General features: G+C 51.3%; 1 protein-coding gene across 1 annotated transcript in view; it reads right to left on the bottom strand.

The window, feature by feature from the left end:
- LOC140393168 (cubilin-like) overlaps positions 1–19,137 on the bottom strand; it is a 367,012-nt gene that overhangs the window by 206,809 nt on the left and 141,066 nt on the right. Inside the window, exon 16 of the mRNA XM_072479292.1 lies at positions 1,243–1,451. Coding sequence (XP_072335393.1) covers positions 1,243–1,451 — 209 coding nt within the window. The remainder of the gene's footprint in view (positions 1–1,242; positions 1,452–19,137) is intronic.

Below are 19,137 nucleotides of genomic sequence, written 5' to 3'. Positions count from 1 at the left end.
CGACGGTGGTGTATCTTTAGAAATCTCTACCCCAGAGGACCGTGGAAGGACAGTCACAGAATATGTTCAAGGCAGAAATTGATAGATTTCTGGATATAAATCAAACCAAGGGATATAGGAATAGTGGAGGAAAAAGGATCAGTGCTGGGTCCATTGATAGTCATCATTTATATCAATGACTTAGAAACAAGCAAGACAACATCACCATTTACAGTTGGTACCAATCACAGGGGCTGTTCAGCACAGGGCTAAATCGCTGGCTTTGAAAGCAGACCAAGGCAGGCCAGCAGTACGGTTCAATTCCCGTACCAGCCTCCCTGAACAGGTGCCGGAATGTGGTGACTAGGGGCTTTTCACAGTAACTTCATTTGAAGCCTACTTGTGACAATAAGCGATTTTCATTTTCATTTTCATTTCATCAAGAAGACATTAAAAAGCTTATATACTAAGCAGTTAAGTAGAAAATGAATTTCAAGATAAATAAATGAGATGATGCACTTTTGTTTAAAAAGATAGAAACATCACTTAAACCTGAGATAATAAAACACAGTGAATGAGTTAGAAAAGCAAATGGATCTATGCACAAAGATGAATAAATCATTAAAAATAGCATTGCATGCTAGTTAAATAAATAAAAATGACCATTTAAATTTGATAAATAACGTGGTGCCCAGAACTGAGAGATTACAGCTCCAAGGAACAAATGAACAGGTCGGGTATTTTTCTTTCGAAAAGAAACCTGGAATGAGCTAACAGAGATCTTCAAAAATGTGAATGATTTGAACAGCATAAATACTGGAGAATCCAAAAACATGGACCCAAAATATAAGCCATTCCCAATAATTCCAATTGTGAAAAAAATAATTGTCTTTACCCAGGGGGTGGAACACGCTACGATAGGAAATGGTTGAGGTAGGTCGCTTAGATACTTTCTATGGAAAAGTAGATGACAAGATGGAAGAAAAGGGATTAGAAATATACACTGACAGACTGAGATGAGGCAGCTGGAAAAGGAGAAATCTCTTGTTGAGAAGGCACCTGGACACAGAATAGTTCTGGTCTATTTCTACGCTGTATATTCTGTACAGCTCTTTATAATAAGAGCATCATGATGCGAGGCATAATGAATGGAGATCTTAACAAATCCTTATCGACTCTCTGAAAGTAGTCACATCTGCTAAATTATATTGCTGCCATGTTAATTTCAACTGCACAGATCAAGAGAAGTAATTTAACACTTACTTTTATTTGCAGATATCTCAAAGTAATTTGCAGTGAAGCCAGGACCGGTATTTTGGGAATCAGATTGGAAATGAATAGTCATAGCGTTGGACGATGATGTAAATGCACGATTTGATCCAGTGCATATTGTGGAAAGCAATGGAGAATTTGTTGAAGGTCCATCATATATTTTAATATAATCATTTGAGCAACCTGGTGTAGCTTCCAACCTACAGAGAGAATGAATTTTCCATTTCATTTCTTTCATTACAATTTACTTCATAAACACTGCACCATATAGTAGATTATCAATTCAAAACCTAAGGAAGCATGGAACAAAGATCAACCAACTAGCCCCAATCTTTCGTCAACTCAAACACAAATTTGCCTCAGGGGAATGTAAGGTAATTTATTTGATTATCTGTCAGGGGAACAAGAGAAGCTGGGCTGATTCTCCCTAAAGCAGAGTGGTTTAAGGCAAGATTTCCATATTTGGCAAAAGAGCATGAGGTGAGATGAGGAAAAATATTACAAGACAAATTGTTCTGGTCTGGAATGCATGGCCTGAAAGGATGGTGTGGGTAGATTCAATAATATCTTTCAAAAGAATGTGATGGGAATATGATGCTCACAAGGCAAAACATGCAAATGATTCTGCACCTTTGTAGGAATTCTACATACAGTTAATTCATTCTGGGACATTGCACTTTGCTCCAGCCAGCAGGTAGCATTTACCTGTAAGCTCGCTGATTTGGGAGAGCATGAGCAGGCTAAGTCTAACTGCTGAGAAAGATTGTCCTGGAACAGTCACTAAATAGTTGCCTCCAGGTGGTTTAGCAATCAGGAAACTCACAGACAGGAGAATCCATTGCTTCTGCAGTCTATCTCCTCAGGAGGTTGTTGTGTGTGTGTGTGTGTGTGAGGGGGGAAAGGGGGGGGGGGGAGCGAGGAGGAAAGTCAGAAAGGACAGGAGGCACAATTAAATACTCAAGAATGGGACAAGAAAAAGGTCCATCCAGTGATAGACCCCGCCAGCTCCTAACAGCTTTTGGAAGGCTATACACGGCTTTTTATTCATTAATTTTTTATTTTCAAGCCCTGCAGTTTATTTTTGTGTCAAATCACAGCTGAGTGACAAGACCTATACAAAGCCCTGGAAGGGGGAACCAGCTCAACAGCACCACCTATTGCAGTCAAGCAAAAAGCGGTGGGCAGCAAAGGTACTGCAAATATGGGTGACCCGGAGAGAAAGTCCTGAAGGACTCGAAGAACCTGATCATTTGTCACTGTTACTGTTAATTCTCCAAAAAGCTACAGGGTGATGACAACATTTCCCACCCCCAACAGGATGGCAGCAGATCCCCTCTCTGAGTTCATGATGTTCCAAGAACGCATAGTGCTCTGATTTTTGGATGTGGATATTTCTGAACCAGAGAGACAAACATAAAGTTAAAATTGCACAAGGCAATGAAGGCCTCCAATGATTGAACACTTCAAATGATGACCTTAAAAATCAAAAAAAGATATGGTCAATGCTCAAAGATCAATGAGCGAAGCTCAACTTATGAATGTACTGTCTCAAATTTTTTTTCTTGAAAAACATTATATTAAGGCATTTATAATTTTATAATAATAACAGTAAACAGTATGATGCACGATCAATGACCACTAAAGCGAGGTTGTAGTCTAACTGAAGGCTTTAATAAGCTAGATGTTTCCCCCAGCAGCTCCGGTACAGAATGAAGGCTGCTGGGGCAGCACGGGCTCTTATACCCTGCCTAGCAGGGTGGAGCTGCCATACAGCTTGACCAATAGGAAGCATTCAATTTCTACCAATGGTGTTCCAGCATTACCAGGTACCCTAATACCTCTACTACCACACAGTACAAATACAAATATAAACATAGTGCAAAGAATTCCTCCCTCCCTCACAAGTCCCACCTCCTCTAAAACGATAATCTAACTCCTCCCCCCCCCCCCCCCCCCCCCACCACCTCTGCTGACAGTTAGTTTTCTCCAAAGAAGTCGACAAACGGCTGCCACCTCCGGACGAACCCTAGCATTGACCCTCTTAGGGCAAACTTTATTTTCTCAGGTCTGAGAAACCAGGCCATGTCACTAAGCCAGATCTCTGAATTTGGGGGCTTCGAGTTCCTCTACGCGAACAATATCCATCTCCAGGCTACCAAGGAGGCAAAGCCTCTCTCACCCCCTGGACTCCCGGATCTTCCGACACTCTGAAAATCGCCACCTCCGGACTCGGCACCACACTTGTTTTTAACACCATGGTCATGACATCTGTAAAACCCTGCCAAAATCCCCTAAGCTTCGGCCATGCCCAAAACATATGGGCAGGGTTTGCTGGCCCTCCCACACATCTCGCACACCTGTCCTCTATCCCCAAAAACGTGCTTATGCGGGCCACCATCATGTGTGCCCGGTGGACAACCTTAAACTGAATCAGGCTGAGCCTGGCACATGGTGAGGACGTGTTGACTCTGCTTAACGTATCCACCCAAAGACCTGCCTCTATTCCCCCCCAGCTCACCTTCCCACTTGCGCTTTAGCTCCACTGTCTGCGTTTCCTCCGACTCCATGAGTTCTTTATAAATATCTGAAATCTTCCCCTCTCCCACTCCCGTTCTGGAAACGACCCTGTCCTGTATCCCCAGTGGCGGTAGGAGCGGAAAGGTCGAAACCGGTCTTCGCAAAAAATCCCATACCTTCAGATATCTGAATCCATTTCCTGCTAGCAGTTCAAATTTCTCCTCTAAATCATACAAACAGAGGGAACTCCCATCCATAAATAGATGCCCCATCCTCTCAATTCCTGCTCTTTGCCATCTCCGAAACCCCCCCATCCAGCCTTCCCGGTACAAACTGATGGTTACTGCAAATCGGGGCCCAGACCGATGCTCCCTCCACTCACATATGCTTACTCCACTGCCTCCAGGCTCTCAGGGCCACCACCACCACCGGGCCTGTGGAATACTGGGCCGGCGAGAACGGCAGAAATGCCGTTACCAATGCCCCCAAACTTGTGTCCTTGCATGATGCCGCCTCTACTCGCCCCCATACCGACCGCACCCCCCTCCCTCCCTCCCCATACCCACTTCCAAATCATGGCTATATTTGCTGCCCAGTAATAGTTGCTAAAGTTTGGCAATGCCAACCCCCTCTCCCCTCGGTCAGCAACACTTTCTTCACTCGCGGGGTTTTACAAGCCCACACAAACCTGAAATCACCTTGTTTAGTCATTTAAAAAAGGCCCTTAGGATAAAGATGGAGAGGCATTGAAAAACAAACAGAAACCTCGGGAGGACCGTCATTTTAACGGTCTGTACTCTCCCTGCCAGTGACAGCGGGAGCATGTCCCACCTTCGAAAGTCCTCCTTCATCTGTTCTACTAGCTGGGTCAAATATAGTTTATGTAACAGCCCCCAGTCCCGTGCCACCTTGATTCCCAAATAATGGAAGCTCCCTCCCACCACTCTGAATGGCAGCTCTCCCAATCTCCTCTCCTGCCCCCTTGCTTGGATCGCAAACATCTCGCTTTTCCCCATATTCAATTTGTACCCCAGAAACCGGCCAAATTCCCCTAAAATCCTCAATCTCTCCCATCCCCCCTAACGGGTCAGAAATATACAGGAGCAGGTCGTCAGTGTATAGCGAGACCCTGTGTTCTAACCCCCCTCGAACCAACCCCTTCCAGTCCCTTGAAGCACCTAGTGCCATCACCAGTGGCTCTATGGCTAAAGCGAAGAGCAGTGGGGAGAGGGTGCAACCCTGCCTAGTCCCCCGGTGCAATTTAAAATAGTCCGACGTCAAGTGATTCATTCAGACACTCGCTACCGGTGCCTGGCACAACAACCGGACCCAAACAATAAAGCCCTGCCCAAACCCAAACTGCCCCAACACCATCCACAAATAGTTCCATTCCACCCGGTCGAAGGCCTTTCCTGCATCCATCGTGACCACCACTTTCACCTCCCTCCATCTGGGGGCATCAGCATCACGTTTAAGAGCCTTCTAACATTGGTCGTTAGCTGTCTGCCCTTAACAAACCCCGCCTGATCTTCCCCTATCACCTCTGGGGCACAATCTTCTATCCTTGAGGTCAAGATTTTAGCCAACAGTTTGGCATCAACATTCAATTGGGAGATTGGCCTGTATGAGCCGCAATGCTCAGGGTCCTTCTCCCGCTTCAGGATCAGTGAGAGCGAGGCCTGTGACATTGTCGGGGGAAGAACCCCCCGTTCCCTTGCGTCATTAAATGCCCTCACCAGTCGTGGACCCAGCATCTCAGAAAACGTTTTGTAAAATTCCACTGGCTGGCCGTCTGGTCCCAGGGCCTTACCCGACTGCATGGGCTCCAGCTCCTCTGCTATTTCTTCAATCCCAATCGGGGCTCCCAACCCCTCCACCAACCTTCCTCCACCTTCGGAAACTTCAACTCACTCAGGAACTGCCTCATCCCCTTTACCCCAGCTGGGGGTTCCGACGCGTAAAGCCAGCTATAAAACTCCGTGAGGCACGATCAATTTGACTAAAGACGAAAGTTGAATCCAAACTGAGGCTTTATTGCTATCAGATGTGTGGCCTCCTTCAGCAGCTGGCGAAATGGCTGCGAGGAGGAGGACATGCTTATTTGTACCCCGCCTCCTGGGCAGAGCCAGCCGGCAGGGGCCACAGGCGAACCTGTAGTGCTGGTTCTACCGTACATCCTCTAATATAGGTACAACAGTGGTTTACCACATTCACCCCCTGTTAAAATTGAGTCCGGCGGGGGTGGTGGATAACTATATACAATCATGATTTAAATATTTCCAAAGCAAAACAAATGTCCTTTGACGTTCGGTGGACCGGTCAGAGGTTCAGCCGATCCGGGGCTTTGATGGTCCTTCAGGAGCAACAAAGTGGTGACGGCGATGCTGGTGCTGACCTGGTCGAAGGTGACTCCGGGAGCATGCCAAAATCCTCTTCATCGATGGGCGTGGGCAGGTGGAGAACGGACGGTCCTGGGGAGTTGGGTGGTGTTGTGAGCAACGGGGGAGGGGAGAGTGGCGCCGGGGGTGACGGCTGTGGTATGGGGGTGGAACCTGCTGGTGCCAGGTCCCTGGGGGAGACAGTATCCTGGCGGCCATCGGGGAATGCCACGTAGGCGTACTTGGGGTTTGCGTGGAGCAAGTGTACCCTCTCCACTAATGGGTCCGCCTTGTGGAGTCGGACATGTTTACGGAGAAGCATGGTTCCCGGAGCTGTGAGCCAAGTCGGCAGCGGCACCCCGAATGTGGACTTCCTGGGGAAGGCAAAAAGACGTTCATGCGGTGTATTGTTAGTGGCAGTGCAGAGTAATGAATGAATGGAATGTAGTGCATCAGGGAGGACCTCTTGCCAGCGGGAGGCCGGGAGGTTTCTGGACCGTAGGGCTAGCTTGACGGCCCTCCATACCATGCCATTCTCCCTTTCTACCGGTCCGTTTCCCCGGGGGTTGTAGCTTGTCGTTCTGCTGGAGGCAATACCCCTGCTGAGCAGGAACTGACGCAGCTCATCACTCATGAATGAGGATCCCCTGTCACTGTGGCTGTAGGCAGGGAAACCGAACAGAGTGAAGATCGAAGTGAGGGCTTTAATGACGGTGGCAGACGTCATGTCGGGGCATGGGATGGCGAAGTGGAACCGGGAGTATTCGTCGATCGCACTGAGGAAATGTGTGACAATCGGTGGAGGGGAGGGGGCCTTTGAAGTCCACGCTGAGGCATTCAAAGGGGCGGGAGGCCTTCACCAGGCATGCGCGGTCCGGCCGGTATAAGTGCGGCTTGCACACCGCACAGACTTGGCAATCCCTGGTGATTGTCCTTACTTCCTCGACGGAGTAGGGCAAATTTTGTGCCTTAATGAAGTGGTACAACCGTGTGACTCCTGGGTGACAAAGGCTGCGCTGGCACATGTACCTCGGGATAGGGTGTCTGGGGGCTTGTTGAGTTTGCCAGGGCGATACATAATCTCGTAATTATAGGTGGAGAACTCGATTCTCCACCGCAAGAATTTAGCATTTTTGATCTTGCCCCGCTGTGTGTTGTTGAACATAAAGACTACCGACCGTTGGGTCAGTGAGGAGAGTGAATCTCCTGCCGGACAGGTAATGCCTCCAATGCCGCACAGTTTCAACGATAGCTTGGGCCTCTTTTTCTACGGATGAGTGCCGGATTTCAGAGGCATGAAGGGTGCGGGAAAAGAATGCCACGGGCCTGCCTGCCTGATTGAGGGTGGGGGCAAGGGCGACGTCTGATGCGTCGCTTTCTACTTGGAAGGGCAGTGTTTCATCTACAGCGTGCATTGTGGCCTTGGCAATATCAGCTCTGATCCAGGCGAAGGCCTGTTGGGCCTCAGCCGTCAGGGGAAAGTGGGTGGACTGTATGAAATGGCGGGCCTTGTCCGCATAGTTTGGGACCCACTGAGCGTAATATGAAAAGAACCCCAGGCAGCGTTTGAGGGCCTGGAGGTAGTGGGGGAGGGGGAACGCCATGAGGGGGCAAATGCGGTCGGGATCGGGCCCCAGAACTCTGTTCTGGACCACATAGCTGAGGATGGCTAAGCGGTTCATGCTGAACACGCACTTCTCCTTGTTGTAAGTGAGGTTTATGAGAGTAGCGGTGTGGAGAAATTTAGCAAGGTTGGCATCGTGGTCCTGCTGATCATGGCCGCAGATGTTGACATTGTCTAGGTACAGAAACGTGGCCCACAAACCGTACCGGTCGACCATTCGGTCCATCTTCCTTTGGAAGACCGAGACCCCGTTAGTGACGCCGAAGAGGACCCTAAGGAAGTGGTATAGGCGGTGTATGGACGGTTCGATTTCCGGATGGGGAGCTGGTGGTAGGCGGATTTCAGGTCTACCGTTGAGAAGACCCGGTACTATGCAATCTGGCTAACCACGTCATATATGCGTGGGAGGGGGTGTACCGATTGATGGTCTGGCTGTAGTCCACGACCATTCGGTGTTTCTCCCCAGTTTTAACTACTACCACTTGAGCTCTCCAGGGGCTGTTGCTGGCCTCGATGATGCCTTCCCGAAGACCCGCTGGACTTCGGACCTGATGAAGGTCTTGTCCTGGGTGCTGTACCGTCTGCTCCTGGTGGCGACGGGTTTGCAATCTGGAATTAGATTGGCAAAGAGGGAAGGTGGGTCGACCCTTAGGGTCGCGAGGCCGCACACAGTAAGAGGTGGTAAGGGTCCGTCGAATTTCAGGGTTAAGCTCTGCAGGTTACACTGGAAATCCAGGCCGAGGATTAGTGCAGCGCAGAGGTTAGGGAGAACGTAGAGGCGGAAGCCGTGGAATTCTACGCCCTGGACCGAGAACGTGACCGTACAGTACCACCGGATCGCTACGCAATGCGATCCGGAGGCCAGGAAGATGTTTTGATTGGTGGAGTGTATCGTGAGGGAGAAGCGCCTTACCGTATCTGGGTGTATGAAGCTTTCGGTGCTCCCGGAGTCCAGCAGGTAACCTCCGGAGTCCAAGAGGTTACATGGCCGTCGACTTTCACGCTGGTGGATGCGTTGGTCAGGTTATGCGGGCAAGACTGGTCGAGTGACATGGAGGCGAGCCTTGGTTGGTCGTCGGGTAATGGGGCGGCTGGTGAGCCCAGGTCCTGGAACGCTGGTGGTGCCCATGTGCGGAGGGGTAGACAAGATGGCGGCGCCCGAAGATCTTGCATGTTACAAAATGGCGACGCCCATGGAACGCACGTTGCAGGGGTGGGACAAGATGGCAGCGCCCATGAAACACACGTATTGCACGGAGGGGAAGATGGCGGCGCCCACTGGTCGCACGTGGTCTGGGGGGGGGAAGGAGGAGATGGCGGCGCCCATTGCCCATGACTGGGGGGGTCGGGCCGATCGCGGCTACTGAGCGGTCCTGGCACACGGCGGCGAAGTGGCCCTTCTTCCCGCAGGCTTTACAAAGGGCAGCGCGGGCCGGGCAGCGTTGGCGGGGATGCTTTTGCTGGCTGCAAAAATAGCATCGGGGCCCCCAGTGTTCGCTGGCTTGCATGTAGCAGGTGTATTGGATGGGCAGCGCCCCCGCTGGGGGGCGGCTGTCTGTGGGGTCCACGAAGCGTAGGAGGGGTGGGCCGTGCAGTTGGGGGTGTAGGACTGGACGTTGTGCAGGGTGACCGTCATGGAGAGTGCGAGCGTTTTAGTTTCTGCGAGGTCACGCGTGGCCCCTTCTAGGAGCCGCTGGCGTATGATATCTGACCCAATTCCAGTCACAAAGGCGTCCCGCATAAGGAGGTCTGAGTGTTCTTTGGCTGTAACGTCCTGGCAGTCACAGTCCCAGACTAGTGGGATTAGGGCCCTCCAGAAGTCTTCTATGGACTCACCAGGTAGTTGAGAACAAGTGGCGAACGCGTGTCTGGCGAAGAGCGTGTTTGTCTTCTGCTCGTAGTTGTCCTTGAGTTGAGTCATGGCTTCGGCGTAGTTCGGCGCATCCTGGATTAGTGGGACCACTTTGGAGCTCAGCCTGGAATATAAGATCTGAATCTTCTGAGCCCCTGGAAGAGGGGTTGGCGCCGCGTTGAATCAGAATTTACAGTGCAGAAGGAGGCCATTTGGTCCATCGAGTCTGCACCGGCTCTTGGAAAGAGCACCCTACCCAAGCCCACACCCCCACCCTATACCCATAACCCAGTAACCCCACCCAACACGAAGGGCATTTTTGGACACTCAGGACAATTTATCACGGTCAATCCACCTAACCTGCACATCTTTGGACTGTGGGAAGAAACCGGAGCACCCGGAGGAAACCCACGCACACACAGGGAGAACGTGAACACTCTGCACAGACAGTGACCCAAGCTGGGAGTCGAACCTGGGACCCTGGAGCTGTGAAGCAATTGTGCTAACCACTATGTTACCGTGTTGCCCTAAGCATTGATATACGCTTCGAAGCAAGCTAGCCAGTGCTGGAAGTCCTTTCTGGCGTCGCCTGAGTGCGGATCCAGCTGCAGGCGATCCGGTTTAATACGGAGGTCCATCCTTCGAAACTGATAGCAATAAATTGAGGCACGAACAATTTGACGAAAGACGAAAGTTGAATCCAAACTGAGGCTTTATCGCTATCAGATGTGTGGCCTCCCACAGCAGCTGGCGAAATGGCTGTGAGTGAAAAGAAAGAAAACTGCTTTGCTCTTTGCCGATCAAACCTTACTACCCCACTCATCTGCTCCATGAACCCCTTTAGTTCCTTCGCCATTGCTGGCACCCTCCCTGTCTTTGAGCTCGACTGGTCCAAGCTTGGGTCAATGACCGTATTAAAGTCTCCCTCCCATGATCAGCTTGTGTGAATCCAGGTCCGGGATCTTCCCTAACACCTGTCTTATAAACTCCGCATCATCCCAGTTTGGTACGCAGACATTCACGAGCACCAACGGTGCCCCTCCAACTTCCCGCTGAACATGATATACCTGCCCCCCATATCCGCAACTATTTTCCCCGCCTCAAATGACACCCGGTTATTAATCAGGATCGCGACCACCCTAGCTGAGGAACTAAATAAGTACTTTGCGTCAGTCTTCACAGTAGAAGACATGAGTAATATCCCAACAATTCAGGAGAGTCAGGGGGCAGAGTTGAATATGGTAGCCATCACAAAGGAGAAAGTGCTAGAGAAACTAGGAGGTCTAAAAATTGATAAATCTCCAGGCCCAGATGGGCTACATCCTAGAGTTCTAAAGGAGTTAGCTGAAGAAATAGTGGAAGCGTTAGTTATGATCTTTCAAAAGTCACTGGAGTCAGGGAAAGTCCCAGAGGATTGGAAAATCGCTGTTGTAACCCCCCTGTTCAAGACGGGAACAAGGAAAAAGATGGAAAATTATAGGCCAATTAGCCTAACCTCGGCTGTTGGCAAGATTCTAGAATCCATTGTTAAGGATGAGATTTCTAAATTCTTGAAAGTGCAGGGTCGGATTAGGACAAGTCAGCATGGATTTAGTAAGGGGAGGTCGTGCCTGACAAACCTGTTAGAGTTCTTTGAAGAGATAACAAATAGGTTAGACCAAGGAGAGCCAATGGATGTTATCTATCTTGACTTCCAAAAGGCCTTTGATAAGGTGCCTCACGGGAGACTGCTGAGTAAAATAAGGGCCCATGGTATTCGAGGCAAGGTACTAACATGGATTGACGATTGGCTGTCAGGCAGAAGGCAGAGAGTTGGGATTAAAGGTTATTTTGCGGAATGGCAACCGGTGACGAGTGGTGTCCCGCAGGGTTCAGTGTTGGGGCCACAGCTGTTCTCTTTATATATTAACGATCTAGATGACGGGACGGGGGGCATTCTGGCTAAGTTTGCCGATGATACAAAGATAGATGGAGGGGCAGGTAGTATGGAGGAGGTGGGGAGGCTGCAGAAAGATTTAGACAGTTTAGGAGAGTGGTCCAAGAAATGGCTGATGAAATTCAACGTGGGCAAGTGCGAGGTCTTGCACTTTGGAAAAAAGAATAGAGGCATGGACTGTTTTCTAAACGGTGACAAACTTCATAATGCTGAAGTGCAAAGGGACTTGGGAGTTCTATTCCAGGATTCTCTAAAGGTAAACTTGCAGGTTGAGTCTGTAATTAAGAAAGCAAATGCAATGTTGACATTTACCTCAAGAGGCTTGGAATACAAAAGCAGGGATGTACGTCTGAAGCTTTATAAAGCATTAGTTAGGCCCCATTTAGAATACTGTGAGCAATTTTGGGCCCCACACCTCAGGAAGGACATACTGGCACTGGAGCGGGTCCAGCGGATATTCACACGGATGATCCCAGGAATGGTAGGCCTAACATACGATGAACGTCTGAGGATCCTGGGATTATATTCATTGGAGTTTAGGAGGTTGAGGGGAGATCTAATAGAAACTTACAAGATAATGAATGGCTTAGATAGGGTGGACGTAGGGAAGTTGTTTCCATTAGCAGGGGAGACTAGGACCCGGAGTCACTTTAGAACAGAGATGAGGAGAAATTTCTTCAGCCAGAGAATGGTAGGTCTGTGGAATTCATTGCCAGAGAGGGCGGTGGAGGCCAGGACGTTGAGTGTCTTCAAGACAGAAGTTGATAAATTCTTGATTTCTCGAGAAATTAAGGGCTATGGAGAGAGAGAGCGGGTAAATGGAGTTGAAATCAGCCATGATTGAATGGTGGAGTGGACTCGATGGGCCGAATGGCCTTACTTCCGCTCCTCTGTCTTATGGTCTTAGAGACCAACCTTGAGTGAAATACCTGCCCGACCCACCCCTTCCTCAATCTGGTCTGATCTGTTACCCTCAGCTGTGTCTCCTGTGGCATTGCCACTCCCGCCTCAATCCTCTCAAATGCGCGAACACGCAAGCCCTCTTAAACGGCCCTCTAACGTTCCACGTGATCAGCCTGACCAGGAGGCATCTCGCACCCCCCCACCCCACCCCCACCCCTGCCTATCAACTATCACAATTCTTAGGCCAGTCTCCAGCTCGCACCCCGCGCCCCTGTAGGTCCCCCCTTCGGCACCCTCCGCTCTCGACCTCCCATTTGTCTCCCAGCAACATCCCTTCCCTGTTAGCAGAGCAATTCCCCCCCCGCCCCCCCATTAACAACACAATTCCAACCCCCTTTAGCAAACTTATCAGCTGCTCACCCCCACTGCGCTTCCCTGACCTAGCCCGCCCAGCTAGCCTGGTAGCTCCCCCCTATGCACCAAACATCCTACCTGTGGTAAACCACTGTTGCACCTCTACATTAGGTGATGTATGGTAGGACCTGTACTACAGGTTCGTTAGTAGTCCCTGCCTGCTGGCTCGCCCAGTAGGCGGAGTATAAATAAGTGTGTCCTCCATGCTGCAGCCATTTCGCCAGCTGCTGTGGGAGGCCACACACCTTAGCGCAATATAGCCTCAGTTGTACCCAACTCAAGTCTTTGTGCAATTGATCGTGCATTGTTCACGAGCTGCGGGGGAACAGACACGCTTAATAAATTGTAGCGCACAAAGACTCCGTGAGACGAATAGAGTGAAGTCGATGAGGCTTTATTAAGCGTGTCTGTTCCCCCGCAGCTCGATAGTAAACTGGCCTGCGGGGGAAGACTCCGGCTTCTTATACTCCGCCTTCAGGGCGGAGCTTGAGGTCAACGGCCAACCAGGACCCGGGATCTGTCAGCCACTGACATTAGGGCTTCCAGTCCCACATGACCCCCAATACATACTACCACATGCATCAATTTATTGCTCGAAGATTTTCAAAAGATGGACCTCCGTATCAAACCGGAGCGCCTGCAGCTGGATCCGCATTCAAGCGATGCCAAAAAGGACTTGCAACACTGGCTAGCTTGCTTCGAGGTATACATCAACTCGGCGTCCACCCCTGTCTCGGAGGTTCAGAAGATACAGATCCTGTACTCGAGGTTGAGCTAATCCAGGACGCGCCGAACTACGCCAAAGCCATGACGCTTCTCAAGGAAAATTACGCTCAGAAGACGAACACGCTCTTCGCCAGGCACGTACTCGCCGCTCGCTCTCAACTCCCTGGTGAGTCCATAGAAGACTTCTGGCGGGCCCTAATCCCACTCGTCTGGGACTGTGACTGTCAGGCCGTTACAGCCACTGAACATTCAAACCTCCTTATGCGGGACGCGTTTGTTACGGGGATTGGGTCGGACCTCATATGCCAGCGAGTGTTAGAGGGGGCCACGTTCGACCTAGCGGAGACAAAGAAACTAGCGCTCTCCATGACGGTCGCCTCACGCAACGTTCAGGCCTACACCCCCAGCCGCGTGGCCCACCTCTCCTACACATCGTGGACCCCACAGACGGGCGCCCCAGCGGGGGCCTTACCCAGCCAATATGCCTGCGCCACATGCCAGCCAGCAAACCCCGGGGGTCCCTGATGTTATTTCTGCGGCCTGCAGAAACACCCCCCACCAACACTGCCAGACCCGCGCTGCCCTTTGTAAGGCTTGCAGCAAGAAGGGGCACTTTGCCGTTGTGTGCCCGGCTCGTGCAGCCACCACTATTGCCCCCACCTCCCTCGTTTACAGACAATGGGCACCGCCATCTTCGCTCCCTCAGACCAAGCGCGGCCAGTGGGCACCGCCATCTTCTCCGCCGAGCAACACATGTGGCCCATGGGCGCCACCATCTTGTTCAACCCCCGCCACGTGCGTTGCCATTTTGTACTCCTCTAGATCTTCAGCCCCCATTTTACTCCTCAAGATCTTCAGGCACCGCCATCTTGTCTCCCCCACAGCACATGGGCACCGCCAGCTTTCCAGGACCGGGGCCCCCCGGACTCCCCATCATCCTACACCAGCGACGACCGACCATGACTCGCCTCAGTGACCATCGGCCAGTCTCGTCCGCACAACCTGGCCACTGCATCGACCAGCGTGAAAGTCATGGACACGTGACCTCTTGCCTGCTGGACTCTGGGAGCACCGAGAGCTTCATCCACCCGGATACGGTAAGGCGCTGCTCCCTTGCGGTACACGCCGCCAATCAAAGAATCTCCCTGGCCTCCGGATCCGATTCCATGGCGATCCGGGGGTACTGTACGGTCACGCTCACGGTCCAGGGCATAGAATTCAGTGGAATCCGCCTCTACGTCCTCCCTTACCTCTGCGCTGCCCTACTGCTAGGCCTGGATTTCCAGTGCAACCTCCAGAGCCTAACCCTGAAATTCGGCGGGTCCCTACCACCGCTCACTGTGTGCGGCCTTGAGACCCTAAAGGTTGATCAGCTTTCCCTCTTCGCAAATCTAACCTCGGATTGCAAACCCGTCGCCACCAGGAGCAGTCGGTACAGCATCCAGGACAGGACCTTCATCAGGTCCGAGGTCCAGCGGCTGCTTCGGGAGGGTATTATCGAGGCCAGCAACAGCCCCTGGAGAGCCCAAGTGGTAGTGGTTAAAACTGGGGAGAAACAGAATGGTCGTGGACTACAGCCAGACCATCAATCGGTATACGCAGCTCGACGCGTACCCCCTCCCCCGCATATCTGATATGGTCAATCAGATTGCACAGTACCGGGTGTTCTCAACTGTAGACCTCAAATCCGCCTACCACCAGCTTCCCATTCATAAATCGAACCGTCCATTCACTGTCTTCGAGGCAGACGGCCGCCTCTGTCACTTCCTCAGGGTTCCCTTCGGCGCCACCAACGGGGTCTTGGTCTTCCAAAGGGAGATGGACCGAATGGTCAATAGGTACGGTTTGCGGGCCACCTTTCTGTACCGAGTCGTCACCATCTGCGGCCATGATCAGCAGGACCACGATGCCAACCTTGTGTAGCCATGTAAAATGGCTGCGTTCCGATTAATCTGGCCAAAACCCAGTTTAAAATGGCTAACCCGAAAGACTGCTGGGAAAAGCAGCCAAAAAGACACAAGCAGGCAGCTGCAGACAGGTTTGCATATTCAGCTCTGGGAATGTAGCCCAGATCGATACTCAGGGCTATCAACAGCCCATCAACCCAGGTATCCGCAGTTGCATTCAGGACTGTTTACACCTAATCTACTCAGACATCCACAGTTAAATCGGCTATCCCCGGGAACAATTGCAACATATTAGCAATTGAATACCGGGCCAGACCTGTCGGCGCCTGCAGTGGCCGAAACAAAGACAGGTGAGCGACCACCCCCCGATCGAGGAATCGCCTCACCATTGGACACATCGACCCCAGAGATTGGGGACAGAATCCATTCACTTGGGACTCAGGGTCAAGGGCCGCCCCGGGAGGCGGGAAGCCCCTGGGCCCTATAAAAGTAAAGGTCCAAGTTCAGATCGCTCTCCCTCTCCTCTTCACCTGCTCGAGACCTTCGCAAGACCAGCCACCGGCAAGTGTAAGTTTGAATCCAACGATCGCTATCCGGTAGAGACACCTAGCCACCGACCTGTAGCAGCCTTTTGAATCCCGCGGGCCAGATTTGATTGGACAAGCCATTCGTTTCCCTGACCTGGTGGGCTCTTCCTAAGTTAAGTATTGGCCAGTAGTGATAGGTTTGTTATATAGAAAGTAGAATTAGGGTATTAATATTGCTTGTTGTATATAATAAATGACCGTTGTTTTAATCCTTACTAAGCGGTGTGCTGTGTTATTAATTATAACCTGAACTTGAACCACGTGGCGGTATCATAAAGATACCTGGCGACTCATGAGCAAAGGTGACCTAAACAGAGCAAATAGACTAAAGCTAGAAAGAGCAACACTTGCCAAATTTCACCACACCGCCACTCTCCTAAACCTCACCTACAACAAGGAGAAGTGCGTGTTAAGCACGACCCGCTTAGCCATCCTCGGCTATGTGGTCCAGAACTGAGTTCAGGGGCCCGATCCAGACCGCATGCGCCCTCTCATGGAGCTCCCCCTCCCCCACTGCCCCAAGGCCCTCAAACGCTGCCTGGGGTTCTTTTCGTACTACGTTCAGTGGGTCCCAAATTATGCGGACAAGGCCCGCCCACTCATACAGTCAACCCATTTTCCCCTGACGGCCGAGACACAACAGGCCTTCGCCCGTATCAGAGTCGATATCACCAAGCCCGGATGCACGCAGTAGACGAGACGCTGCCCTTTCAAGTAGAGCGCGACGCATTAGACGTCACCCTAGCCTACACCCTCAATCAGGCAGGCAGACCCGTGGCATTGTTTTCCCGCACCTTTCATGCCTCTGAAATTCGGACTCATCCGTCGAAAAAGAGGCTCAAGCTATCGTTGAAGCTGTGCGGCATTGGAGGAATTACCTGGCCGGCAGGAGATTCACTCTCCTCACTGACCAGCCTTCATGTTCAATAACACACAGCGGGGCAAGATCAAGAATGATAAAATCTTGAGGTGGAGGATCGAGCTCTCCACCTACAATTACGAGATATTGTATCGCCCCGGTAAGCTCAACGAGCCCCAGGCGCCATCCAGAGGTACATGTGCCAGCGCACAAGTAGACCGACTCCGGACCCTGCACGACAGCCTTTGTCACCCGGGAGTCATACCATTTCATAAAGGCCCGCAACCTGCCCTACTCCGTCGAGGAAGTACGGACAATCACCAGGGACTGCCAGGTCTGTGCGGAATGTAAGCCGCACTTCTACCGGCCGGACCGTGCGCGCCTGGTGAAGGCCTCCCGACCTTTTGAACGCCTCAGCGTGGATTTCAAAGGGTCTCTCCCCTCCACCGACCGTAACACGTATTTTCTCAGTGTGGTCGATGAGTACTCCAGATTCCCCTTCGCCATCCCGTGCCCCGACATGACGTCTGCCACCGTCATCAAAGCCCTCAACACGATCTTCGCTCTGTTCAGTTTCCCCGCCTACATCCAGTGACAGGGGATCCTCCTTTATGAGCTATGAGCTGCATCAGTTCCTGCTCAGCAGGGGTATAGCCTTTAGCAGAACGACAAGTTTCAACCCCCGGGGAAACGGACAGGTAGAGAAGGAGAACGGGAACCTCCCGGCCTCCGACTGGCAGGAGGTACTCCCTGATGCGCTACACTCCATTCGGTCACTACTGTGCACCACCACTAACAACACACCCCATGAACGTCTTTTTGCCTTCCCCAGGAAGTCCACATCCGGGGTGTCTCTCCCAACTAGGCTCGCAGCTCCAGGACCCGTCCTTCTCCGTAGGCATTTTCAAATCCACAAGGCGGACCCGTTTGGTGGAAAGGGTGCAATTGCTCCATGCAAACCCCCAGTACGCCTACGTGGCGTACCCCGACGGCTGCCAGGATACTGTCTCCCTCAGGGACCTGACACCAGCAGGTTCCACACACACTCCCGCAGCCCGGCGCCAATCTACCCTCCCCCGGCGCTCCCAGCAGCAACCCCCCGGGACCATCCGTCCTTCCCCTACCTATGCCCGAGGATGAAGAGGATTTTGGCACGCTCCCGGAGGCACTGGACATCGGACCAGCATCGGCATCTCCGCCACCACTACGTCACTCCCAGCGGAACATCAAGGCCCCAGACCGGTTAAACCTCTAATTAGTCCAATGGACTTCAAAAGACATTTTTTTTCCCCCCTCTGTCAAGGATTGTAAATGTAAATGTAAAAAGAAAACCATTTGTTGTACATAGTTCTCCACCAACTTCACCGGACTCAATTTTAACAGAGGGTGACTGTTAACTGTTGCACCTTTATTAGGTAATGTATGGTAGGACCTGTACTACAGGTTCGTTAATAGTCCCTGCCTGCTGGCTCTGCCCAGTAGGCGGAGTATAAATATGTGTGTCCTCCATGCTGCAGCCATTTCGCCAGCTGCTGTGGGAGGCCACACATCTTAGAGCAATAAAGCTTCAGTTGTACCCAACTCAAGTCTTTGTGCAATTTATCGTGCATCACTACCCACTATTGTTCACCCCCCTCCCCCGCTCGGACATACATATTCAAAAAGCACAAAGTTCCAACCAAACACAAAGAAAAGACAAAGAAGGTCCATCCACCCTTCCCCCACCAGCATCAGGTTAACTTACAAAACTGGGCAACAGCCCAAGAATCAATATAAAAAACATTTCACATACAGTTCAAAAGCGAGAATATCTTTAACAAAATTGATACAGCATTACCCGTCTCAAGAGTTCATTGTCCTCAGTCACCTGCCAACCCTTTACTTTTAATAAAGTCCATCACCTCGTCCGGCGACTAGAAATAAAGTTCCTGATCTTCAAAAGTGACCCTCAAACGAGCTGTATATAGCAGCCCAAACCACATTCTTCTCGAAAAGGGCCGGATTTACTCGTTGAATCACAATCTTCTTTTGGCCAGATCCGCATCCATGTCCTGATAGATACACAGCATGCTGTTCTCCCACTCCAGCTCCATGTCTAAATGGCCCACCGCAAAATCTGTTCCTTATCCAGGAACCAGTGCATTCACACCACCATCACCCTCGGCGGCTCGTTCACATGCAGT

Source organism: Scyliorhinus torazame, chromosome 16 (genome assembly GCF_047496885.1).
Source record: "Scyliorhinus torazame isolate Kashiwa2021f chromosome 16, sScyTor2.1, whole genome shotgun sequence".
NCBI lineage: Eukaryota > Metazoa > Chordata > Chondrichthyes > Carcharhiniformes > Scyliorhinidae > Scyliorhinus > Scyliorhinus torazame.
Note: the sequence above shows the minus strand (reverse complement) of the source record. Positions and strands in the feature narration are given on the sequence as shown.